General features: G+C 42.7%; 2 protein-coding genes across 8 annotated transcripts in view; one reads left to right on the plus strand and one right to left on the minus strand.

Annotated features, from left to right (window-relative positions):
- Nucleotides 1-707: 707 nt before the first annotated feature.
- On the plus strand, nucleotides 708-7,645 carry LOC120750538 (C-C chemokine receptor type 9-like). Its single transcript, XM_040059398.1, has 3 exons — nucleotides 708-830; nucleotides 5,849-6,002; nucleotides 6,471-7,645. Exons 1-3 carry the CDS (start codon nucleotides 708-710, stop codon nucleotides 7,643-7,645), a joined length of 1,452 nt encoding a protein of 483 aa, XP_039915332.1.
- A 3,509-nt stretch (nucleotides 7,646-11,154) lies between these two features.
- FYCO1 (FYVE and coiled-coil domain autophagy adaptor 1) overlaps nucleotides 11,155-27,328 on the minus strand; it is a 44,161-nt gene continuing 27,987 nt past the window's right edge. For 5 of the 7 annotated variants that reach the window (XM_040085566.2, XM_040085583.2, XM_040085574.2 and 2 more), the window contains 5 exons: nucleotides 21,383-21,466; nucleotides 18,449-18,544; nucleotides 16,801-17,011; nucleotides 15,403-15,512; nucleotides 11,155-14,955 (listed from right to left, as the gene is read on the minus strand). In XM_040085566.2, coding sequence (XP_039941500.1) covers nucleotides 14,880-14,955; nucleotides 15,403-15,512; nucleotides 16,801-17,011; nucleotides 18,449-18,544; nucleotides 21,383-21,466 — 577 coding nt within the window. In that variant the 3' untranslated portion in view covers nucleotides 11,155-14,879. The remainder of the gene's footprint in view (nucleotides 14,956-15,402; nucleotides 15,513-16,800; nucleotides 17,012-18,448; nucleotides 18,545-21,382; nucleotides 21,467-27,328) is intronic. The other 2 variants (XM_040085600.2, XM_058421961.1) reach the window with 1 other exon arrangement.

Genomic DNA, 27,328 nt, shown 5'->3' on the forward strand with positions numbered 1-27,328 from the left:
TCCTCCTCCTCCTCCTCCCTCCCCACCGACACCACGGCAGCGGCGCTCCACCCCTCCGAGCCCGGCCTCCTGCTGCCCTCGCCTCCCGGGTCACCCCGGTGGGCAGCCCGTCATGTGCTCCTGCGGCTGGATGCGCTGCTTCCCGTGTTAAAGCGCTGCCGTGCCGTGCCCGGAGCTCACAGGAGACTTGGATACAGCCTCCGATACCGAATACATCCCAGGATTTCTCCCGCATAGAAGTTTCCAAGATGGAAAGGTCTTGCTGACCTTCACCTCCCCCGCGCAGCCCCTCGTCCTGGCAGGAAGCGCTGGGCCTGGGTGCTCTCCTTCCCACGTTAAAGCACTGTCATCCTCTTTCGGGAGCCCTGCACTGAAATCAAGAGACAGCCTCCAATGCTGAGCACATCTCCAAAGATTGCTCCCACACAAAAGGTGCCAGGACAGAAAGCTGATTCTGGCCTTTACCTCCAGTGGTCAGACCATCATCTGCAGCACCATACTCGCTCTGGCTGGTCCACGGCCAAGGACTTGCCCCGGCTTCCCAGAGGAATGACAGAACAGCCGCCTCTGCCATCTTGGCTGGGCAGAAAGCCAGAAAGAGGCATTTTCCCAGGGGACCTCACTAACTAGTTTTGCTTACTTCATATTCAGGGTTGAAGTTTTGCTGCCGCTTTTTGTCCTGTCAGCAGAGATTTTAAACTTGCTTCATGGTTGCTGTGGCTAAGAAAGTCACAAATCATCACTTTGACCAAAAGTCCCTCTTTGTTAACAAGCAACAAATCAAGGAGGGCACCTTTCCCAGTCAGTTCTCAGAGTGCCTGTACCAAGAGGTATTAGTGTTTCAGGAATCTTATGGACCTGTGTTATCAGCTATGTTGATTTACAGGTACTTCTTAGTTGCTTAAAGACTAATTTGTTGGTGTTGTCATCCTGGCTGGGTGGCCTGTAGTAGACTCCCACAATCACGCCCGCTTTATTTGTTTGTCCTTTAATCATTACCTGGAGGCTCACTTATGCCAGTGACTGTGCATCTCTGGGGCTGAGCCAAGGCTTCTAAGCTCCTCTTGCTTGCTCTTCATGCTGTGTTGTAGAAGAACTTCAAATGCAGTTTCTTGTACCCAGTGCCTCGTGTAGCTGACTAAGGATCTCACTGGTGCACAGTCTCTCAGTCTTTGGTGTGCCATTCCTTTGCTCATCCCTGGCAAGCCTCGTTTTATCCCTTTGCCCTGCACACTTCTGCAGGGAGTTGACTCAGGAGTTAAAAGTCACAGTATGAACCAGCCTACAGCATGAATAATAAAGCCAATGGTTCTCCTAAAATAGTAGTTGGACCTGAGATCTGTAAAGTTTTTATATCCCTTGAGAACAGATGCAGCCAAAGGAATGTTTATTCTAAAGTGGGTACTAGGCAAGCAGGCGCAGACAGCTCCCAATTTAATTAAGAATACACAGCACAGGAATATGAAGACCTGACAGGAATGAGGATGTTTAACACCAGCCTCTGGGGTCTGGTTTGTCTGTCCCCGCTTGCCAAGTGCTCTGTGAAAGGAGCTGCTGGTGACATGGCTCTGTACAGTCACTGCTAGAACATTCCTTGCCAGCAAACAGGAATTGGGCTCACAGAAATACATATATATGTGGTCTGTGGTAGAAACTGGAGAACTGTGTATCTTCAGTACCTAGATTTTAAACCTGTCCTATTTTTGTGGAGGAAAAGTATTGCTACACTTAGGGTATTGTAATTTTTTTTTTTTTTTTTTTTTTTTTTTTTTTTTTTTTTTTTTTTTTGCCTTCAAGCTCTGTGTTTGCAACCCATACTTACAGCCAAAGCTGTTACTTCAGCTGTTAGGAGGCCTGGGCCGATACATTTTTGTGATGGATGTTCTAATTGCCAGGGCCATTCAGAGAGTTTTCAAGCTGGTTTTTACTTTAATTCTCCACCTTTCTGAAGAGAAGAAAAATTTTAATGGCTATGTACCCATGCTGGAACAAGAAGACCCTTTCGTTTGCTCGTTATGGAAATCCCCAGGGACCCCTGTGTGTAATCCACGTAAGCAACTAACCTGTCTGGAATTGCAATCAGAGACACTGACCTCACCAACTGCAAATTTCCTCCTCATAGGGGACAGTGAGTTGCAGCCACAGCTTCTCCCCTAAACAGACCATCTAAGGAGTTATTGAACCTCTCAAACAGCCTGCTTGAAATGAGGCAGCTAATGTCCTTCAAAAGGACATTTCCTTTCCAAGGAAAGGAAAATAAGTATGTTAAAAGATGGATTTACTGCAAACATGGTGCAGTTTTCACTGTGAAAAAAGGAAACTTCTTGCTCAGGCTCAGCAGAGGATATAACTCTAAGATTTGTTCTATTTCTGCAAAATCTGTTTCTGCAAAATCTATTTCTGCAAGATCTTCCAGCATCTTATCAACATATCAAGCTAAGTACTTCTCTGCGTATAGTACCTGCAAAAAATGAAGAGTTTTAAAAATCATCCCCAAATTGTGCTTAAGTGCTCCAAAGTTGAAAAGAAGACATAGAAGAAATGCTGGTGGTTTTAATTTTCTCACTTTAAACAGAACAAAAACCAGTGTTTCACTTGCAAGTTCTCTTGATGAACATGAGAGCAATATGAGTAAGGAATACAGGGATGCTTAGTTTTACATCAATATGAGCTGAAGTGAAGTCACAAGTTAGCTCACAGTGCATGCTGGTATTGCAAGAACTGACTGCCTTGTCTCTGGTTTTGCTTGAAAGGATTTAACTGTGGATGGCATTGAGTGAGAATACAAATCAGGAACGAGTTTGGCAGAAATTTGGTAAGAGGACTAAAATTCACACTGTTCTGCTTCTGTTGCCATTCTTGGGGTCAAAAAAGCTGCTGTTGTCAGCAACACTCACTTAAAAAATGTCATGTGGCAGGAAAGTAATGAACAGGATGAGCAGCTGCCTGTTTTCTGGTCTGGAGTTTTATTTACCCTGGGGGCTTTTAGTACAGTGGGACAGGCTCTGTAAAGTGGTGGGTTAAAATATACATATTGCTTCGCTTCAAGGGAGAATTTAACTAAGTCTGATTAAAGTCACTTAAATCCTAAACATGAGGGCTCAGATTCATGAGGGAGAGGCCAAAGGATGTGAAGATCCTTTGAATCAGAGCCTTTGCTCATGGGCATGCCTTTACCCTACTGCAGTTAACGTATCTCTCCCAAAGCCGAATCAGGTTGTGTTATACCAAGGGCCAAACTACCTTGAATTAAGGATAATTACCGTGGATCCACTGTCAGGCAGCCATTTGCAAGCTCAGAGAAACTCATTCCTTATCCCAGAGACAATGTCTGTGCTTTCACATGTGCTTTCCTTAGCAGGTACCCTGGGGTTTGGCTGAGATCTACTCCCCCTCTTCTGTTTTTCCAGAGGATGGCCCAGGAGGTGGAAGAGGCCAAGTCCTGTACAGTGGTATCATCATACAGACCCATGCCCGTTTCATGAAGAGTTTCAAGATGACAACCAATTACTGTGAGATAGGCAGACACCTTAGGGGAGATTTTGCAGTTGAGTGTGGAGCATCCTGGGCTCCTTCCCCTTGGAAGGAGATGCTTTGCTGCTGACATGAGCATGGTGCCAAGTAACAGCAGAGCCCAACCCAAAACCTAGCCAGAATCACTGTTTTCTCCATAACTGGAACTGAGCCCTGAACTGTGATTTGGAAATTTCCTTGAAGTGTGAATTGAACGAGCATTGGTCACAGCTGAACACCATCCTTAAAGCAAAACCCCATGGTGCTCAGACTTCCTGCATAGAGGGGAACTTAAATAAACACCATTTGCATGCCAGTTTACCAGAAAGAAGACGTAAGATGTGCACGTTCATACTTCTATTAACCACTTCTCACTACCTTCCTTTTCAAAGTCTTCCCTGCCGCAATCTTCTAGATGGTTGTCACATAAAGACGTGCCACCAGTAGGGACTTTATGGGACTGCCTGCCAACCTGCCCTGGGTCTCCCCACTTTCTGCAGCAGGAATAGCCTGGCCTTCCCTCTTGAAGGTGGAATACTTTTGTTTTGCTCCATTTTGCTGTTGTTTGCAAAGCACCTGGTGTTGCAGGCATGAGACAGACCCTGCAACCTTGGCTTCTGCCAGCTGGCAGCCTTGGCAGGCAGCAGTGGGAAGCTATGACTGTGGGTCAACCTGGAGTGGGCAGGACTAGACCCAGCTCCTCATTCCTGTCCCAGCCTCACAGAAAGACACTGGAAGCTGCCCAAAGGCACCCAGTTCTTGTTCAAGGGTATTTTTTCCTCCCAGTGAAAGTGTTTTGCAGCAGGACACAACCTAGCAACAACCTCTGATTTGCTCTGTGCTAGATGATGCACATGAGCAGAAATTTGATGGTATAAGACATTGTCCTTTTGGTATCAAAAGAGCTTACCAGGAAAAGAAAATCCAAAATAAAAATAAAAGAAAGATAAGTTTTCCACCAGTGTTTGAGTCACCTAAAACATGAAAATCACCAAGTAAATAGTCTGTGACAGATCTAACCAGGCTGAGGCCCCAGGAGCACACACTAACCTCAGCCTACAAGAAGGTTAATTGTCGGTGCAAAGAGCAAACATCACAGGCCGAGTGTGATACCTGGGTGCTGCATCCAGGCTGGCCTTCCTGCAGCAACTGTCCCGATGAGTCCCCTCATCCTCCATTATTTATGTCTATCCCACAAGCAGCCTCCATGGAAAAGAAACTGAATTACAAAACACCTTTTTTTTTTTTTTTTTTTTTTTTTTTTTTTTTTTTTTTTTTTTTCCCCCCTCCCTGCAAACTGTCCCAGTTACAATGATCTTTTTGTTTGCAAATTAAGGTAGGTCTGACAGGTAGGTCTAGCTAGAAGAAAATAACATTAAAAAGCTCCCTGGGGATACACAGCTCTGCGCCCTTCACAGATGCTGCAATGACATGTTCATGTGAGTTCAGGGGAGAAATCAGGAGTTCACTCACTGCCTGCTGCCAGCCACAGGTCTTTTAGTCAGCCCACAGTGAGCAGTCAGAGGGAAGTCAGAGCATGAACATGGGCCATTTCCCCATGGAGGAGGTTTGGCTCCATCCACTTCTGCTGTGGTCTCTGCAAGGTGACTCCTTAGTTACATGAGCTGCTTTTGAAGGGGTCTGGAGGAAAGGTCTGTGCTAGTTGAAGGTCCCCAGTAGCACTGACCCACCTTGAGCTGTCACCAGGCTTCATCTCCAGGCAGTACTCTGGACAAGCTGGTGCAGAGCGTGTGGAATACTTAGGTGCATTTGTCTTGCATCAAGCGCACCAGGTTCAGCTACCTTTTGTGATGGTGGACTGACTAGAAAAACAATCTGCAGCAGAAAAAGCCCAATATTTTCTTGTTTAGTGGGGCTTAATGATCAGCTTTGCAGGTCAACAGCAATGAACACTGTGCCTAAACTCACAGATAAGAAAGAGAAATTGCAGGCAGAGATTAAATACTTACTGCAGAGGATGCAAATATTTAAGACTGCAAAGTACGACTAAAGGCAGATACTTTTCCTTCTTAGTTGCAAGGAACATTTCAATTTTTCTCATGAATCTTTTGCAAGATACGCTGCTTTTAGATTACTTCTTACATGTGCACACTGAGGAGTCTTCAGCTGGTTAAAAATGAGATTGCTGTGACTGTAGTACATCAAAGGACTTAATCAGCACAGTGCTATAGAGAAGCTGAAGACCTAATGTAGGCTAAATGTAAATTTGTAAAATGGAAATAACAAAATAATTCAAATCAGTGACATCAATTTCTGTGTGGTTTGTTCATCTTCCGGCCAGAGTTCTTTCAAACTGTTGAGGTTTTTATTAAAGGTAGAAGAAGAAGAAGTACAAGGAAGAGAGTCACAGTCCTGCTACAAAGTTGTTTCAAATCAGTTGTCTTCCCCCATCTTTCCCCTCTGGGCTACGACGGAGCTTCCTTCAGGACTGAGGAGCGATCTGGCTGAAGATGGCAGCTGCAAGTGTAGTGAGTATACAGCTGTATCACTGTTCATCTCCTTTTCCTTTCCCCCCTCATGGTCTCCATCAGTTTTCTGCCTCTTTTGAGCCACTGGTACCATCCCAACGTAGCAGTAACACAAAGACTTCTTCTGCACCTCTTTCCAAGTTGGGCATTTTGCCTTTTGTTATGTATTTGAAGCCAAGCAAACCATGTTTAGGATTATCTGACAGGGATAATGTTTTCACCGCCTGCCATTTTAATAACTGAAGCTGGCTGGATGTCATAAACTGGTCTTTTGTGAGTTTCTCACTCAGTGGGTCATTTTTATAAATCTCTGCTGTGCTGCACACTTCAAACAATCTGAAATGACCTGTTTCACTGGTAGCCTTTGCATTTTCTTATTTAAACGAAATACATTAGGCATCTTGAATTGCATCTGGTGGAGAGAGGCAAATGTATGCTTTACTGAGCCTCTCAACACAAATTTACTAGATGTCATATTGCAGGTCACACATCCTGGCAAGGGTAGCCTGGATTACTACAGGAATGACAGCATGGTGCTGTCCCTGTGTGAAAACTCAGTGAACAGCACAGACTTCATGTGCAACAAGAGTCAGGCCAGACAGTTTGCTCAAGCCTTCCTGCCGGTGTTTTTATGGCTCCTCTTCGCTGTGGGCACAGCGGGGAACACCTTGGTCGTGCTTGTCTATTGCAAATACCACTTCAGGAGGAGCATGATGGATCGGTACCTGCTGCACCTGGCCATCGCTGACCTCCTGCTTCTTTTCACCTTCCCCTTCTGGGCCAAGGCTGCTTCCGATGGATGGATCTTTAAGGACTTCATGTGCAAAGTTGTCAACAGCATGTATAAGATCAACTTCTATGGCTGCAGCTTGCTTCTAACCTGCATCAGCTTTGACAGGTATGTCACTGTAGTCCAAGCAATGAAAGCTAAAACTTGTAAGCGAAGGTGGTTCCTGCGCAGCAGACTCATGTGCCTGGCTGTCTGGCTGACATCTGTGAGCCTGTGCATCCCAGAAATCATTTACAGCCAGAGCACACAGGTGGGTGACATAACAGTTTGCAAAATTATGTACCCACCAAATGTCAGTGTGATCTTCAGTGTTACAGTCCTGGCCTTGAAAGTCATCATAGGATTCTTCTTCCCGCTCCTTGTCATGGTGATTTGTTACACTCTTATCATCAACACCCTCCTGCAAGCTAAAAGATTCCAAAAGCAGAAGTCGCTGAAGATTATCACCATGATCATCACCGCTTTCCTCCTCTCTCAGTTCCCGTACAATATTGTTTTGCTGGTCAAAGCCATCAACACCTACACTGAAGTGGTGCACAGTTGTCAGGCTGCCAACCAGCTGGACATCGGGCTGCAGGTCACCCAGAGCATCGCCTTCCTCCACAGCTGCCTCAACCCCTTCCTCTATGTATTTGCTGGCGAGCGGTTCAGGATGGCGCTGGGCAGGATGATGCAAAGCTGTGGCTGCTGCTGGAGCAGGGGCCAGGAGCACTCCTCTGTCTGTGACAGCCAGGAGCACAGCTCAAACTGCTCCTTTGCCATGCTGGGGAGGCGGCGGGTCAGGAACTCCCTGATCCTCAACACTCACTGGACCTCCTCTGTTATGTCCCCTCCTTGCAAAGTTATCCTGTAAGTTAGTCCTCACCCTTTCCTCTCCCGAGAAGCACCAAGCTCTCTGAAACCACCTGTATACCCCAAAGATTATCCCAGAGGGGCAGAAAGGGTTGAGGGCCTGTCCTTGATGTGCAGGACCCAACTGAGGGTTGCTGGCTGAGAGAACAGGAAACCTGTGGCAGATGGGAGCAAAAAGGAACCATACTTGCTATAAACAGAACTGATAGATGTCAGAAACTATCTTTGTGACAGCTGGCCCATCTGCAGCTCAGACCACAACCTGAAATAACAAGTCCTGCAGTGGGTGATAAACCCAGCTATGGCAGCAACAGAGGCAGATGAAGCACTCTGCCCATGGGAAGCAGCAGGAGGGGGTTCAGCCTTCATTTGCTGTCATACCAGGTTCCCCTATGAAGGTGGCCTGACTTGGGAGCCCTGCCAGATTCCTACAGCAGATCCCGTCCCATGTAAAGGAGAATGGCCTTTAGCTCTGACACTGGTTTGCTGCAGTGAGCAAGTGCTGCTCTCTGTGCCTGGACAAATGCAACTCTGGCTGCATGGGTGGATTTCCTTCTTGCAAAGGAAAACCAGTTGTTCATGTACATGAACTGGGCATTGCAGAATGTGATCTGTCATTCTCCTGTATTTTAGCTGCGTGATGTCAGATACAATGGCTCCTGTTTTGATACTGGAAACAAATCACCCTCACAATAAAAAATTAAGGGCTTCAGAGACACTGAGTTGTCTGTCCCAGGGAAATTTGCTGTATGGTGCAAAGCTGTCATAAACCAGAACACAAAAACCAAACCCATGGTTCAACTGACTACCAGTTATGCACTAATATATTTGCAAAATTATATTGAACCTAGGGCCAGCAAGACAGGGAGTAATTAAGTGCCAAACCTACTAAAATTTGGAATGAGACATCAGGTTGTGGAGGCTGCCATTCCCAGAAGTGGTCTACTGCAATGCACCCCAAAACACGAGCCCACAGGGCATCATTTATATGTTCCCCCTTGTTCATCCCGTCACAGGGACATGGCCTCACCTGTCATGCCTGACTGCAGCCTGCACCTCCCACTCTTCAATTGCAGGATGTAGTGCTCAGGAGGGTTTGTTTTAAATAATCTCATTTAACCTGGTCTGTCTTCTGGTACTTAGCTCTTCCAGGGAAAAGTTGTTTTCATTATGCATTTATCATTAAAGCATATTGGTAAACAAGAGCTTTTTGCAAAGCTTGGTGCTGCTTTTCTAGCTAATAGGTTATACCTGGGCAGATGGGGTTCAAGTTTCATATACATTTATTAGGATTTTTTTTTTCCTTAGGAAGAAAAATGCTCAAAGATGTACATATTTTTTACAGTATGTGTAAGAAGGGTGTGGAGTTTTTTGTCATTTGTGCTCAGCAAACAGAAGCCAGAATTAAATAAAGACACTGCCACATACACCAAGGGGATGAACTGGTTGTTTCTTGCCCACACATCCTTTCCCAGATTGGATCCATACACATGACTTGTTTGCAATCCCAGCATTTACCCCTCCCAAAAGAGGCCAAAGGAAAACTTTGCTAAGAGGGTTTATTTCAAATATCTAACCCTGCTGGTGTGGAAACTGCAGCTGAGAACCCTGTAGGCACCAGAGCAGGTTTAGGCTCCTGAGGCGACGGCTGGGGTGCAGTCTGGGGAGGCAGGGCAGGAGGGAGCACACTGGGGCAGATGCTTCCCCACAGCAGCTCAGCCCCACTACCCCTTCCTGAGGCTGGGGGTGATGGTGCTCTTACACAGAGGGTTCTCCTGGCCCCCAAAGAGCCCCCGAGTTATGCAAGCAAATAAGTGTGCAAACCTTAGCTCCTCTTCTCTGCACTACATCTCGCCAGCCCCAGGAACTTGAACTTCGTGGCCATCTCACAGAAAGTAAACCTGCAGTCTCCAAAACACAGTGGGAAATATTCATGCTTGATCAGCAGGTGAAACTGCTGAGGGTGGTGAAATGGCAATGAACTTGCAGCAGTTTGGGTGATGAGGTTGTCCCTGGGTCATGCACATCCTGCTCTGAGTCAGGCTGCTCCTATCACTTTGTCAGGGGAAGCTGGAGACCAACCTCTCTGGGTGTGGGTTTCCCTCTTGGGGTTTGTTCCACCATGGCTGCCTGCAGTCCAGCAGCTGCTGGTGGCTCCCCAAGATGCTCTCACCACACAAACTCAGGGGGAAGCTGCCTCCCTGCCCCCCTCTGGCTGCAGCCTCATCACCAACCCTTCTTGTTTGTCGACGCACAGCAGGGACTCAGTCATGGAGGTGTTTTCTGCCATCACTCCCCCTTGCATCTGCTGGGGGCCTCCATCTGCCAGCAGCACAGCTCCTTGTGGTCAAACCCTTCTTGTGCTCCTCTATCTTTCTGCTCTGGTATTTTACTTGGATTTATCCTACCACAATCTCCCTCTTGTGCCCGGCTGGGGTGTCCCCAGCCTTCACCTGACGCTGTCTTCCAGGATGGGTGGTTTCCTCACAGGCAAAGGGCCTCCCTTGCCCCCTGAGCAGTGCCAGGGGACTCTGCTCATGTTTTACACACAGCTCTAGCAGGGTGGGCACTGAGCAGTTGCTGCAGGTCCTGGGAGAGGCCTGAGATCTTCCATAGCTTGGGCATCCTCCGTTCTCTTTGAGGCCATTTTCTCCCAGTTGTTCCCAGGTTTGGGCTGTAGTCTCCTATGCTGTTGCTCTCCTCTGAAGAGGCAGCTGGACTCATCCCTGCCCCATGTGCCGCATTGTCACCATGCTGCAGGCAGTCACGTAGCACAGCACGAGCCTGCTTGTCGGACAGGGGAGGAAGCTGGGAGAGCACACGAGAAACTTTCACTCTCTGCAGGCAAACCTGCCTTCCTGGTGCCTGCTGTGCCTGAAACAGACATGTCTTTATAAAAGCACCTCTTTCAGAGAGCAGGGAAGTGACGGAAGGGTGTGAAAGTTCTGGAATAATTACTATATTTGGACTTCAAAGTGACGCTTCAAGCACTAATGCAGAGGCTACTTTGCGACAGCTTCACATGGTCCCCACAGAAAAATGTTACCCGTGTGTGCCAAGGCCTGTTCTTGGGGCACAGACTGAGAAATGTAAGGCAGTAGTAGGGTTGGGAGAGCCTTTCCCCTAGGAACGAGGGGGTATTTCCCAGTATGGACAAAAATGGAGATGAACACAAAGACTTTCAACGGCTGCAGCATTTCCCTGCAGAGCACAGGTACAGCAAGGTATGGTCACTTACATGTGTACCGGCTAGATGTAAAACTCACTCTTTGCAGGTCCCTCATACTCCAGATTGGGCTGTGCTGGAGCCTCTCCTAGAAGGAAGCTTCTGAATGTGGAGCCAGGACTCCAGATGCCTCTGGAGATGCTCAGAAACTTCTATTGGTAATTGTAGCTTTGAAATGAGAGGATGGCACAATATAAATTTCATAAAAACCCGAAGTAGATTATGCAGTCATCAGATTTATCTTCACACAAAGCTATCCCTACAAGGCAAAAAAGGTATGAACATCCACAATGATAAAGAATTTTATTCTTAAATTCCTGAGGTTAAAAAAGGAAAAGAAAAAGCATCAAGAAAAACATTCCAACACAACCGTTTACATTTCTGTAACTGTACAGACACTGGTATACATGATTTTTCCCATATCTGAAGCAGGAAGTTTGATGTGAACAGGGCTTGCAATTCTTTGGCAGTTAAGACCAAAAGATGCTTCTGAACAAGTTACAACCTCAGTGATTGAGCATAATTAAAACTATAGTGCAATTTCAGTTTTAGGAAAGAAGTCAGGCTTTTGTAGCTTTGCTGTTTTGTAACATGGTACACTCTTGTGCAATACCTCTTTCATTTTTCAGAAAGAAACATTGAGTAATGTTGAGTAAAGGAACACTGTCATTTTCTTGAAGAAACTACATTCTTTCCTTCGCATAAATCTCTTCAAAACAAAAAATCTTACCCTCCATGTCTCCTTACCCTTTACAGCACCCAGAAAAACAGCTAATTGCTTATGCTGACCACAATGTATAATCTCTTTGTCTTATGAATATGACATCTCCTTAATTTCATGATCAATTTAAAGTATTTTTCTCTTTATTGCATTCCTGCAGATAATAAAAAGCACTATTCAACAAATCACCTGAGTACCTATAAAAAACCAAATTTTCAGCATTGCTGGCATAGGTCACATGAACAAGCATTTTATGAATGGAAGAATGAGGTGCTTGAATGAGATAATCTCTTACACAAGCCTGCCCTTGTGCAAAGTCCTTTATTGGGTTTCCATGATTCCGGTAATGAACTGTCTGGGATGTTTAAACAAAAGGTCTCCACTAATGTCAAGTTCTTTATTGTCTTTGCACAGCCTCTTCCAGCTGTTATGATGGGATTACTGCTCCTGGGAAGCTTCTTCGAACAGCTGCACTCCTATCCATTTGTACCTTACCAGCCTGATATTTCATCATTTGAAACTTCTCCTTAAGTACTGTCTTTGGTCAGAAGCAAACATTTTCTTTACATCTTTAAAATTACAGGTTCTGACTCCCACTCTTAGTGCTTTTTCAAAGAGAGAGAGAAAAAAAAAGCCATAAAATTACTCTCAAATGGCATGAAAACCTGAAGAAAAGGGACCATAAAGACTCAAATGCTAAATGAGAACAATCCAGTGGATTTACTCCCCTTCTCCCAGACATAGGCTTTAGCTCGTCTCAGGAGTGCCTACATGAGAGACCTTCAGGGAAACATCTGGCTTCCTACATGGAGACAATTATTTTAAGAGCTACATGAACAAGGGCTTAAAAATATTTGCCACAGGATAAAAAAATGTCAAGAACTGGATGTGGAGAGGAAATCAAGAGGCAAGGCTGTCAAATTATTTTTAGCAGAGAGACTTCAAATATTTTTTAACAGAGATGTCGTATTTTGGCTGAAGATACTTGACAGTGTCCCTTTACCTTACATTTGGCATTTTAAGAAAGATATCCTAGTAAAATTAGTATTCTAAGTAAACAACAGCAAAATGTTTTTAAAAACCACACCTAAAAGCTTAAAAGAAAACTGCAGCAGACTTCAGAAACAGCTCAGTGAATTGCATATTGTACACAGTACTCCATTTTTAAGCAATAAATAATCTCTTCATGCCTAATTAAATGTAAAACATAGCTTCAAAACTGAAATATGCTGTAATTCATGAACCAATCCGTGTCATTTATTGCTCACATCAGTCTCTTGTCCATCTCATTTTTATGCACACAACTAGGTCAGGGCTTAAGTGCACTGCAGCCTGCAGGAGCTTGCACCTTCCACTGAACACTCTGCCTGGCAGAGGGTTGGGAGCACATCACCACCATGGGGAAAAAGGCAGCTGAAGACAAGGGAACACTATTCATGAGCCAGAGACCTAAATCCTAGGTGGTCCATGAAAAGTAGTCATTCTTTCACAATCTTTTTCAAGATCACTGTATTATATTATTGTTAACAACTGGAACAAATGATGAGCAGTCTTTAGTTTTAACTGCAATTATTTTCGTTTCTATGATCAGAAATTTCCCTCTGCCTCAGCTGCTCCTATATAAATGTCCAACACTTGGTTTGTGACCCCCACTTTTTAAACAAACAGTCTTTTGGGGTGGGAAATCCCTTATGGGTATTGGATTGAACCAGCAAAACATAAACGCCAGCTGCCCTCTCCTGACCACCTTCTCTAGCTGAGTTCGTTTCTCTGATTCACTCTCCTTGCTTTTACATTTACAAGTTTGCCCCTTTCCTCTCCCCAAACCATTTGCTTCAGTTTATGCTTGCCCTTTTTCCTTCTTTCCTCTCATGCTTTATTTTCTGTCTCCCACCATGACCCCTGTACACCAGCTACAGCTCCCACAAAGTCTCTACAGGGTTCCTCACAGATTGTGCTGGTCTTCTACCATCTGCTGCACTAAAACCCTCGAGGTCTGAGGTTTCCTTGGGAGAACAATAACATGAGAAATCAGACACACAAATTATGAGGAGGGCTGGTTGGGAGAAAGAGCTTTTCTTCTTTCTCCTGCCAAATGCTTTGACATTCTTTTGAAGACAGGTTCTTTTATACAGAAAAATCCACTTTCAGGTATTTTGACAAAAAGCTGAAACTCTATATAGAAAGCAGATGGTTTGCATAGAAATTTTGTATAAGTGAGAATCCAGTCTTCCCTTAAAAGGCAGTGTTAACAGCCCCCAAATCTGAGATGGAAAATTAGCAGTTGGATAGGGCAACTGCAAGGCTTGGGAAAGGGACAGAATACACTGGGTGGAGAGCTCACCAGGCCTGGATGTGCATTCCATTTTAGATGGATGTTTTGAGACTGGTTCAAACATTATTGCTGCCTTCCACGTGGTCTAGAGAGAGAGAGAGACGCTGCTGATCTCCTCAGAAACTGTGCTTTCCTGTGAATGCTGATGAATAAGGTGCTAAGGCAGGAAAAAGGAATGCTCCTCTTCCCAATATCACCAGTGAACAGTACTTTATTCCACAGGGGATGTTCTGTGTTCTGCCAGTGGTGCTCACTGTAGGAATTGGGTTCCATGGGCCAACGTACAGAGTATGGTGAGCCAAAGTGAAAGGAGTTGATGCTTTGTGTTTATTATTTTGTAACTGGTATTTAGTGCCAAAGCATTGGAAAAAGTCAGTTAAGACTTACCAAATCTTAGCCCAAAATGTATAAAACTCCTATGGTTTGCTGCTTATAAAACTTGGAAAAGATAAAAAATTCCAGATGGATTACAATATTTGCCTGTGCAGACTGAAGTATTGCATAATTGCTGCTCTGACTGTAGGAGCAGTACAGCAGAACGGAGATGGTTATGTTTACATCTCAGCAAGGAGGTCAAAAATAGGTATTTTTCTTTAAATATCCTTTTGAAGGATATTTTTTGAAGAAAAATAGCTCAATTTTCAGCAGAGAATTTCAGTTTGCATTTAGACACCCCCACACTTATTTTTCTCCCCACTGAAAAAAAAAAAATTGGTTATTATTGACCTGTTAAACCAAACAACATGGCTTTTCAGCAATCTGTACACAGTACAGAACCATTAGTGTTCCTGAAAAGGCTTCCGTTTTTAGTGTACACATCTCCTCTTAAGTGCATTAGAACTATTGCATAGTTTCAAAGTCTTCAAACACAGTGGTAATCTGAATGCTTACACGTGTACATAAATAATAGCATATCTTAAACATTTAATTAAAAATACACAGTATAGTAAAGGCTATGGGAAATCACTTCCATCGTAGATGACAGGTCGCTCAACAGCCAAGTGATAAAACACTCTTTTTGAGATAAACCTGTCAAGGAAAGAAAGACAGCAAAAAGATCATGTTAGCTGAAGCCAACAAGAGAGAAAGCCTTAAATGTGTATTCAGTCTTTCAGTTTACACTTGGGCAAAAAATTCACTGCTGTCAAAAAGAAGTATGTCTGTGCAATGGCCATCAGGTTTGTTTTTAAAAATATGACAATCCTGACTAAACTGTCCTGGAGTAAGTCACAAATTACTTGTTTACTTCTGTTAACCTCCCAGAGGTTCAGAAAGAAGATGGGAATTCTGCTGTGGGGGTAGGAAAAAAAAAAGCTCAAACAAGAACAAGAACCAAAACTCAGTCTTGAAGACCTTGGCAAGTGAGAAAAAATTTCTTATACTTACTTTTGAATGGCAGAGTAATGGTGCATCTGATCAGTTCCATAGTCTGCAAAACTGATCTTATTTCACCTTTTACGACTGGCTAGGACCTACCTAGAGAATGTGTTGTCAAATATCAGGGTGTAGATTCCAGCATTTCTGACTTTCACCTGTCCTCTGATAGTTTCCTTATGAGAGTTGCAGCGAGTCATAGGGATAAGAACCTGGAATTCAGTACAAATCAAAATGAAGTTTGCTATAAACTGGTATTTTCTTTCAGAAAACCTTGATTTCAGCCACCTTGAAACTCCCAAAGTGCATCTATGCCTGCAAAACTAATTACTCTAACTGATTAGCATTAAAAACTCACCCAAACTAAAATCTCACTGTGAGATATATGTTTTCCTTTGATTATATCTCAACAGCACTAACCCATGGCAATTAATCTCTGCTTTAGAGATAGAATCAAATCCTGAACTTTTAAATGTTAATCTAAGAAACTTTAGAACTTCAGCAAGTGGTAGATTAAATCCATATATCCAATAGCAGGATTTAGCTAAATATTTCTTTTAATATATGTTTTTATACTCCCTGTGTAATAAAAAAAAGCTTTCTCATCAAATTTTAATTGTTTATCTGAGCTTACAGCAGAAGTGTGTGTATCTGTGGCTCTATGTGTATCTTGCTGTAAAACCCTAGCAGAGCTGTCAGAAGAGCAGCTGACATAGATCAAGGATGACCCTATAAAACACAAAGTTTTACCAAAGAAATATATCAAGACAAAAGCAGCATTCACACTTCACTCAGCTTTCAGATTAAGAAAAAGAGATATTTTACATGGGGTTAATAACTGTGCAGTGAATTAACACAAGCTATATAAATGTCTTGCTCCCCCAGTAAATCACAGCCATAGAGTTCACCCTACCACGGTGGATTAAACCAACAGCTGCGTTGTCTTCAGCAAAACTTTGCAATTAGTTGACCAAAATGGATTCACTTAATGTGTAATCTTCATGAAATATGGACAGCACATATAAAACTGGGCACCTTGGACACTGGCAAAGAGATTTTGCACACCATCAAGGCACTTAAGTGTATGATTCATTTTAAGAAATATAGGTAAACCAAGAAATGTATCTATTTCCCTGTGGTTTCTGCTCACAAGCCTGGCAAAACCAGACTTAAAAGAGTTTACAAGCTAAGTGAAATTGAGAAAAAAAAAAAAAAAAAAGGATTTTGCAGACTTGGACATTCAATTTTGCTTAATAATACCCGGTGAATTTCAGATGCAACCAACAGAAGCTACAGGTCTTTTCAACTCAACTTTTGCAGGCAACATTTGATGTAGCTTTGCCTTTAGAAGAACTGCAGCTTTACTGGAGAAACAAATCCTTAATGCAATAGCAACTGGCATTCTGGTGAAGACCTCCTAGCAATACTTGTCAGTTGCTGTAGGTTAGATGAGTGTAGAGCACTACAACCTCTAAGGCAGTAAGGAGACAAAGGCCTTACTTTGCACTGATCCAGCGGCGTGTCTTCGGACTCTTGGTAGACAACACTGAAGGATATGCTTTTGGGGTCTGATGAGAAGATCCAGCTAATTGTTAGTCCCATCTCTGTAACAGTGATGGGAATGATACTGTAGGTGCTGGACTTGATGAACAGCTCTCTGTTGCTTTCTCCAAAATTAATGATCTCTTCTACTGTAAGGGGTAATTTCATCCTGTGAGGGAGAAATACACTATTACTTGAAGAGATCCAATCCACTTACTCAGACAAAATCACTAATCATTGATTTTTATTTTCTATCTGTTTCAGGTAGACTCCACAGCATATTTGGGACAGGTCCACAAGATGCATAAAAATTTAGCCTCAAATGAAGGTAAAAACTACAAAAAAGCTGACAGATATTAAGAACCCTCACTACTCCAGCACGAGTGGATTTTGTTCACTCATTTATTTAATTTTTTAATTTTTAATTTAATTTATTTAATTTTTAATTTAATTTATTTAATTTTTAATTTAATTTAACTAAAGAAAACCAGTGCTGGAATAAAGCTTTTTAGAGTTACTACAAATAAGAAAGGAGTGCTGCCCTCTGCTGTTCTTCTTAAACAAAAAGTAAGTTACCTGGTTTATTCACCTTCCTAGGTGAATATAAAAATTTGCACAGGAAACAGGAGGGATCAGGAGTACAGGTGAATGGAATGTGAACAGCAGCTCTGTTCTGAAGCACTTAAAGCTACATCTGGGTCTATTTTACCCAGCCAAGCTGTAAAAAAACCTGACTCAAAATACTTCTAGTTAAAAAGGAAATTCTTAGCATCTAGATGATGTAGAGTCCTACAGCATTAGATGAGCTGACTTCATTCTGGTATCTATTTAAGACTGTGAACAGTGAGGCCCTGAAGCAGGAGAACACTGGTTGCTTTCTTCAGGGGAAACCTGTAATTTTTAAGATCCATGGGATCTCACCTACATTACCTTAACTAAAACTAATCACATCTGTCAATCTTCAGGCCAAATCAACTGTTTGCAAATCAGTGAGATCAGAGTAAACCACAGTCCTGTCGTGTCTCAGGTGACCTTTGATTTTCATAAACGGAATATCATTCTTGGTTTTGCCTTACAGCCCGGCTATGATTCTAGTTACTGTTTCATTTACCTGAGTCTCCGAACAGCAGCAACAAGGTTGAAACATGGACCAATTTATCTCCTTGCACTCAAAAGTTTAAAACCTTTCCGATAACTAAGGCAAAATTTCAAAGCTAGGTTTAAGGGGACAGTGAGAAAAGCTGAATTTCTCTAAGTTTCTTTCAGACATTGCTAGAACTGCACAGCCTTCTCTCTAAACTCCCTTCGTGTTGACAGCAATTCCTGCAATAAAAATAGGAAATGTTTTCTCATGTGGTGTGGACCTACATGTTTCCTTCTTATTCCCTAGCTGCACTGAAGTTTTCTAGGGCTGGAGAGAGGACCTGGCTCATTGCTGCTGCTCTGTGTGGCTGAGTTACACCCTCCCATCCTCCTCAGATCAAACTCTACTGCAGGACACAAGTGAGCAGCTCTTCCAGGAGCCTGCAAGGTTTGTGTTCACATAGCTGATATCTGAGCTCAGCCTTCATGCTTTCGCCTATAGCAATGAAATTGTTCTGCTTACATAATTTCTCCTGACTTCAACAAGCATATCTCAGCATCTTGAGCAACTTGCCAGTCTTCAGATTCATCAAAGGCTGAAGAATTACATGTGCTGTTTCTAGAAAAAGGAAAAGAAGGAAAATCATGATTCTCTGAGTAGTATGTGACCAAATGTGATTTGCATGCTGATGCCTTCCTAAAACAGAAATTATCTGATAGTCCTGATACCAAATTCTAGGATTTCTACTTGGCACATTCTAGTGACGAAACTGGGCAAAACCACAGCCCCCTTCTGCTCACCACTGTGCACAAACATAAAACTGTTCCTATCCTGGCTTCATGAGTTAAGAGGAATACATATATACGTCCAGAAAATATTTTCTGCAATCATAACATAAATTTCTAACAAGCTGATGACAGGTTTTGAAGATTCTCTGGCAGGTGAGAACTAGAGGGGCAGACACAAGCAAAACAGTCTGCACTTGTCCCTTAAACAAAGCTCGCAAAAGGGTAAAACATCCCCCTGAATTTAATCTGAAATGTGTTCCACAGACATATTATCCAGTTCCTTACTCTGACAATTGTATGCAAAACATATTCTATTGCCGTAGAATTGCTACCATGTGTCTTCTTTTCGTACAAGAAATGCTGCATGATTCAAACACAAGTACACCAAAGATACTGTTACAAGATGATGAAGCAGGATGTTTCCTCCAAATCCAGTGAGCAGTGAAGCAGAAGGAAGAACCTGCTATCCACTCCTTACCTCAAAAAAGGTGTATGCTCTGGGTGAACACTGGAGTAGCACCAGGTATGAATTACAGGGCTGGACACAGAGAGAAGGATGAGTCTGAGAGTCAGGAAACAAATGCTGATAGTTTCCAAGTAAGTTAGAGCTTCTCTGACTGACTCTTTTGTTTCTCTGCATTACAGCAGTTTGAGACAATTAAGCTGTTGTTCCCAGAAAAATGCCAAGGATTTTTATTTACAGGGAACCAGCTGGCTGGTTCCTTCCCCAAACCAGCAGAATCTAATAAAATGTAATACCATGTGTGCTTCTGAACATCAAGTGCCCTAAATGCCCCAAGAGAGCAAAACTGCCACACCTGCTGTAGACCAATTCTCAAAACCAATGCATAGCTTAGCATTTTCTTTTAAATCCAATGGGACATTGCTCTACAAGCAGCACTGCTGAGCAGAAGAGCAGGACAAAATATCTCCTTCAGGTGGTCATGAGCAGCATCTGAATATACTGTGTCAACACATGCAATCACATGTCAGTTTAGTGCAGTGGCATTATTGTTTGGAAACAGGATGAATTTACTGTTATGACTGCAAATTAAACTGCACACGCTGTCTATACATTTCCTGAACTGTTATCTCGATATTCCTGTCCTTTTACTCTTGCAGCCTCTTTAATAACTCTTGACTTCTGCAGAGTCACACCACTACTGTTAATACCCTAAAGAGACAGCTGGGATGTGCATGGAAGATTCAAAGCTGTAATTAAGTGCCAAAATCTGAGCTGTAATCAGACACTAGGAATGTAGGAATCAAGTACTTACCATGTGTTCGTCCATAAAGTTTAGTACAACATCTGTGTAAATACTTACTGATATAAATAATTTCATTGCTAACTACCTTTATACAACCAGATAAGAAAACTGATTCTGAAAAAAACCCACAAAAACACTCAAACCAATAAACTAGAAAAATAACTATAGCTTGTAAACCTACCCATATATTTTGCCTGCACAGCAACTGGCTTCATGCTGTGATTCACATAAGTCTCCCATCACACCAGGTTAGCTACACAGCTTTAATTTCACAGCCTTGAATTCATGCAGAGCAAGAGAACTACACAATTACAGGCTTTCCAGAAGTGTCACACTCCAAGATTTGCTACGCAATGCCATTATAGTTCTTGATTTAATCCACTAATTTCACCTTTCATTTGGAAACCTGAAATAGAAATTAAATCCCAGGACCAATATATGTTCCATGTTCTCCTCTAACACATGACTTTCCTTATTCCTGCTGCTGCTGCCCAGTACATGGTTAGGTGGTTAGCTTGCCACTTGGCTGTTCCAACCAATACATTCACCACACATGTAAGGCTAAGGGAATGCTAAGTCTCCTAATTCGTGTATGAAACCAAAGTGCCTTATAATCACAAAGAAAATCTTCCTTCTCTTTATGATATCTCACTGAGTCTAATAGTCTAAACTAAGGTCTGGTAGGCTGTAATGTAAGAAACAGTATAATAATTTAACTGGAGCATTTTTCCCCTGACAGGAGCATTTATTCTTGAATGACCCATTCACCTTTTGTGTCAACACTAAGGATGTTCCTGCAGCTTGCCAGGTCCCCATATTATGAATATGCACCCTCTGTTGTATCTATTTAAACGGTCTGTGTTGTTTCCCTTCTTTTTCTTTTTAAAAGTAAAATGAAGTGGGGCTAAAAGCAGAAAGAACTGAAACATGGAAAAGACACTACAGCAAGAAGAGAACAGCTCTGATTCAGCAAAGCCTCAAGACACAAATTGTTGGAAGCTGACAGAGCATTTTGAAGAATTATTGCTTCATTCTTTTTCTTATGCACTTCCTCAGGCACATGCTGTTGGTCACTGTCCCTAAGGTGGATGGTCTGGTCCGGTGTGCCTGTTTTTATACACAGAAAACTTTTCTTACAAATGATACTAAAAATCCTGTGACCGGTATCATAAATGGCTTGGGGAGTTAAAAGTCGCTTCTAGAATTAAAACCTGAAAAAGCTGGTTCAAATCTGGACTCAGCAATTTTCTGTTTTCATAAGCAGAGCTCTGACAGCTATAGCTACATGTCTGAGGTGTCAGCTTCATGGTGGCTGAGCACTGAAATCCCAGAAGCCATCTGCCTGTCAGCAGTGCAATGATTTCTGGAGAGAACTATTGTCATCCAGGTGAGAGTCTTACCGAATTGAGTGAAAGGCAGAAACCTGAAACGGAGACTGGAGGCTGTACAGAGCCCCTAACAGCTGCTTAGCCCAGCAAACACATCTGAAAATGCAAAGAAACAATCAAAGGCATTATGCTGAAGTGCACCAATGATTCCCTGGGCCTGCTGTTATCTAGCAGGTCAGACCCACCCCAGGCACCCTGACTTAGTTATTAGCCTTCCTCTCCAACCCAACAAAGAGCAGTGAAAATAGAAAGAGGACAGTAAAGGATCAGAAGAAAGGCTACCACAGACAACCCTTGACATGGGCAAGAAGAGAGACATGATTTGGGATGGAGCAAGGGGGATCCAGAGCTGACTGAGTCTTTAACAGGGTACAAGACAGTGTCTTGCATGAAGGTGTATAGGTGGGAAACAGATGGAACTGTTAAGGGCAAACCCTGATATATGTTGAGATGGGAAAGCATCACACAGTCAACTGCAAAACTACATGAAAAAAGACGGATGGACATGAAGATCCATCACAGTGTGCTATGGGTGAGCTGCTTACTCCTATAAAGGAAATCCCAGCTATTTTTCAAAAAAGTATGTATGACTTAGCTATGCTACATCCAGTATCAAACAAAGAAAAACAACCAACAAACAATACAAAAGGACTCCCCAGACTTAAAACTGGTCACACTCTATCTTCTAGACAAGAGACAATACAGAGAAAGCAGAAAGCAAGCTAGGGAAACAATCATGACAAAGGAATATTTCTGTGCTCCAGGGGACAATGTACAAATATTTTTTTTTTTTTTTATTGTGATAGGGAAGAGGTTTGGCAAAGGCTTTCAGATGAAGACAGCTTTCAAACACTGCATTTGCAAAATGCTCAGAACAAGCAATTAGGGATTTCCAGGGTGCTTTCAAGTCCCCTTTCCAGCCAGAGGCAGCAAACAGACGACTGGAAATCAACACTAAAAATACTGACAGACTGCTGCCAGTGTAGGCCACATACTGCAGCCTGTAGGTCACCAAGGCTACAGCCACCTCTGTGGGTAACACTTAGTTAAGATACCTTTGAATTTTATTTTCACACAATTCTTTAGAGGCTATTAAGGGAAAGTGAGGCAGAATTATAGGAGAGATATAGCAGAAGCAGTTTCTGGCCTGAGTCTGCACCAGTATCCACCAAGAGCCCCTAGTCCTTTCAGCAGAGCTGCTGCCCAGCCCTCCATGTACCTCCACAGAGGCTGCTTCATCTCCCAGAGCCTGCAGGTACCCTGCAGCCAAGGTGGTTTCTGCACCCAAAGTCCTTCACAGCTTTACAATCAAATGTTCTTCAGACTGATCCACCCAGGAGTAACAGCTACTCTCTCAGCCCACTCCCTAGAGGGGATGAATTCACACAACCCAAATGTTACCACACATCTTAGCCACTGCTGTGTCATCCTCATTCTGCATCTGAAAATAACTGATAAAAGCAGGTGGTTATCACAACCTATTGCTCCCCTGTTTGACAGGAACAGTTTGTGAATATTTAGCACCTTGCTCCCAGTTTGTTTCTTAGAGGCAGAGAAATTGCTATCACATGCAATGAAACACAAGGGAGAACTCAGTTTTTAAAGAGCATTACACAGCCTTACATTTCTTTTGTCAGTAGTGTTCTTTCAATAAATGACACTGCAGAAATAAGTCAAATTTGGTGCTGTTCTTTCTTTATGCACATTTGCAGGTACCGATCTCAAGTAGTAAAGATACAAGCTCACTGCTCTACAAGTCAGAGTCCCAGAAGCACTCCAGCTACAGTAGCACAAGCTGCTAAGATCTGCCTGCATGGGCTCGTTTCTCTCTCTCTCTAGTTTCCCTCTCTTGCAGAACCAAGGGACACTCAAACCGCTGTATATTAGAAATCACTGGGTGAGGTCTTTCAGCCCATCTTAAGGATTCAGAGGTGAGTCCTGCTAATCTTATACTGAGTGATACCTTGTAGTAGGATTAATCTCACAGAAACATGGTTTTTTGTAGTTCAACAGAGAGGGCATTTAGCTTTTGGGCTAAATCTTTAAAAAGCTAATAAAGCTATCTCAGAAAAGACTTAATTTACCAGGTAAACAGCATGCAAAGATTGCTAGTCTTAGGGCTGTTATTTTTATGTGCTGGCAACAGCCCTGACTGCAGGGCTGTTGAGTTAAGGAGAGGCTTAAGGAGTTAAGCCTCTCCTTAACTTGGAGAGCTGACACTGCAAAACCCCATCAGCATTTGAGAGGGAGGGTGATGGAAGGGGCTGACAGAGAATTGGTCACTCCTTCCTCTGAGAGTAATACAAATGTAGTACATTAATGAAAATCCTCAATTTTTTTCATTAAGTCACTTGAAATAGGGAAAGGAAGAAGTGCTGCTATCTAATGATGTGACTGACATCTAAAGAACAAGATGAAGCTTAACTGAACCACAAGTTCTGAAGTATGCATTGAGACTCAAACCCTGCGTTTTGGGACAAGTCCAACCCAAGCCAAACAACTCTGATGCTCAGAGTCTGCAACCTGAGCCTAATGGTGAAATTTGGCAAAACAAATTCTATTTCTCTTATGGATTTCCCCAGAAACCCTCAATTCAAGCACTAAATCACTGATGTATTAGAAAGCTTAATCCTTAGACTGTTTTCAGAAGCCTCTTTGTAATTGTCTTTTGAGTATGCTTTTGAGTCCCCATCAGTATAAATCTGGTAACAGATGATGTATTTAAATCCACCAGCTGTTGTGTTTGGGTCTTTACTGTCAAGACAATCCTCTTCAGCAAATAAATAGATTTGCTCTTGTCTGTCATGGATGCTTTACTTCAACACTTATCTGTTAGCACTTAGGATTTTGTCTGTCTCCTAGATGTATTAGGATTTAATTATTTGCTGAGTAAAAAAATCCCAGTATGTCTCCTTCCAGGCTGCCTTTAATAAGAAGGCAACATGGCAACTACAGATACTGCTTTTATTATAATTTCTCCATCACTGATCCCTATGAAAACAGAAATGAGAATTTTCATATTAATAAGAGTCTTCCTGACACATATATATTTTGTTGTTTTCATCCCTGGTGAAGCAGGAAATGCACTGGTCCTTGTCATACTAAGTTTCTACATGAAACTCAAGATGCTGACAGAAACTGACAGTACATTTGCTGAATGTGTCTACAGCTGACTGGGTTTTTCTTTGGATCCCCACTCTGGGCATACTCTGTGGCTCAGGAGTGGACTTCAGGCAGGGTGCATGTCATATTATATGGAGCTTTTATACACTTCAATGCAAACTCTTATGTCTATCACCTTTGACCAGCTCATTGCTGTTACTTTTGCCACCAATGCACGTGTGCCAAACCAAACGAAAGACATGGGGCAAATTAATCTCTGTTTTGATCTGTGCGATCTCACAAGCATTTGCTGCACTACACTTTGTTTTATGAGAGGTGTTAATTTTAAGAAGGCAAGAATATCCAGGAAGAATATCCAAACTATTGCACAGAACTGGTTCTTGAAGTGATACAAGTGACTTGCTTATTTTATTCCCATGCTAGCCATGATCATCTGTTACTCACTATTTATTAAAACCTTACTGTGTGCTAAAAGTCTTCAAAAGAACAAATCTATAAAAATATTTTCTGTAGTTGTCCTGTTTATTCTTACCCAGATACCCTATACTTTCTCCAGACTGATAAAAATCACAGACTGGAGCTTTAAATTGAACAGCAGCTTTGAATATGCAATTACCATAACAAATGCTCTTGCTTATTCTTATGGCTTCTTAACCCTCTATTTCTTCATGGAAATGAAAATCAGGAAGTACTAACAAAAAATTATTAAAAATCAAGACGTGCCAAATGGCAGTTACAGCTAAACAGTGGCAAACCACCAAAGAGGAAGACTCTAAACCTTTTACTGCTTTATATAGTGTGGTAAAGTGCCACAGGCATGTACCCACTATAAAACTGCCTAGAAAATGTTTCAACTTTTTTTTTTTCTGTTTGTTTTGTTTGTAAATACTGATGTAGGGAGCCTGAGTGAAAGAGAACATTAGTAAAAACACTGTGATCAGCTTAGAACCAACTTATTTTCATCATGATACTTCATTGCTTCCTGCTTTTTCAATCCAAGCTGGTAGCTGAGTAACAGTGCAGAAGATCTTCAAAAAGTATAAAAAACAATGAGATAAATCTCCACATTTCATGACATAAAAGTAATTTGAATTTCCTGACTCCAAAACCTCTGGCCTGCTGGTTTTCCATGAATGTTGTTTGTTAATGAAAGCTTTTGAGTTGTTTCAAATATATTACAGATTTTAGTTGAGCCCGTTCATTTAATGAGAATTCCTGGATTAACAACATATATATTTCAATCTTCATGCTGGGTTGCATGTATGGTTGGGGTTTTTTGGATGTTTGGGGGGTTTTTTCCATCTAGGATAAAGACTGTACACAAAATCCTTTAGCATTCATCTAAAATTTCTGTAATAAACCAGCATTTCCATCTGCCTTTCATCAAATATCAGGTTCACAGTCTGAATGTCCCATGCACATCTTTGTATCTTATATCTGATAACAGAGCTCAATGTTGCCAGGTTACCAGGCCCCTTGTAAAAACCAGGGATATCATGTCACACACACATGGGCTCCAACGCTGAGCAGCGTTTCTGCAGATGCAAACTCTCACAGCCTGAGTCTCCACACATTCTTTATATCATGACATCTTTCCAGTCTCTTTTTCCTGGCACCTTGATTCCCCTGTCATGAAACTGCGGACTCCTTAGTTGTTTCCCAACCTTGTTCCATCAGTTCTCCCTTTCCACCTGTGGTCTTTTCACTTCCCAGTTGGAGGCAAAAAGATGTGCAGGGGGCAGAAAAGTGTGCAAAAGCTCTTGCAGAAAGCAGTAGAACAGGTGTGGAGACTGGAATAGGGAGAAAGAAAGAAGGGATGTTGCAGAGGAGCAAAGGGAAGACTTTATGCAGCTGTGGGCTGCTTGCAATAAAGGCAGGGTTGGGTCTGGCCCAAAGGGTCAAAGTCCTTTGCATTACAGTTTTGAAATACCAATTTTAACTGCTTCAAACCCTTCCTTCAAAAACCACATTCTCAGCATGTTCCTTTACTCCCCAGTAATACCCAGGCCTTCCTGTCAGAGCACTGCAACTCAGAGGAACCTGACCCTTTTTGGCAGCAGTCTGCCCATCTCAATTTTTCGCCTAAGGAAACAGCTGCTTAGGCAATCTTGTCCTTACTACACAATCTCTTGTTTCTCCCACAGTGAAGTATCCTTAAAAACAAAGCTTCGAAGGAATGTGGCGTGACTGCATGTCACGTGCCATCCCAACACACAACTGCAACGCAGGCTTTGCCAGGCAAGAGGTGCTCCTGTCCCCTCTCCTTCCTGGCTGGTTCTGCACTGGGCAGGGAATGCTTCGGACCAGGATCACTTCCCCCTTTCCGCTACACCACACCCTGCCCGGCCACGTGAGTTCTAATTAGGTCAGCAACGAGTGTTATGAGTCATCAAGAAAAAAAAGAATTCAAACCAAAGCAACCGCCGTGCAGACAGGCTGAGATGTTCTCTCTACCACTACCAAGGTGTGAATAAACTGTTTGTTCTTGTATCAGGCTAGTGGCAGCTTTGGGGTTTTTCACTCTTCTGCTGTCTATGATCTTGATTTTGCTGCTGCAACACTTAGTGCAGGCATGTTAAGCCTACAACACATAAAAATGGAAACACAGTGCACTGGTTCATCCTGGGGCCCTTTGTTTTAGAACAAAACATGCAAATGTGAATGCTTTAGAAGTAAGAGTTTAAAAATACAACACTTCAAAAGAAAACACATGAGCCTTGAAGTAGCAGGATGTATCACAATTGCACAATTAATCTCAGCTTCTCACATTTAAGATTTTGATCAGGTTGGTCCAAACACACATAACAAACCTGAAAGGATGAAGCAACTGCTGCT

The sequence above is a fragment of the Hirundo rustica genome, chromosome 1, assembly GCF_015227805.2.
Source record: "Hirundo rustica isolate bHirRus1 chromosome 1, bHirRus1.pri.v3, whole genome shotgun sequence".
NCBI classification, from domain to species: Eukaryota; Metazoa; Chordata; class Aves; order Passeriformes; family Hirundinidae; genus Hirundo; species Hirundo rustica.

Excerpts from the sequence above, each read along its gene's own strand:
- LOC120750538 (XM_040059398.1), top strand. The coding sequence starts at position 708 with ATGGTTGCTGTGGCTAAGAAAGTCACAAATCATCACTTTGACCAAAAG. Across the intron at positions 831-5,848 it reads CAGAGTGCCTGTACCAAGAG|GTAGAAGAAGAAGAAGTACA; the intron begins GTATTAGTGTTT and ends TTTTTATTAAAG. Across the intron at positions 6,003-6,470 it reads AGATGGCAGCTGCAAGTGTA|ATGTCATATTGCAGGTCACA; the intron begins GTGAGTATACAG and ends CAAATTTACTAG.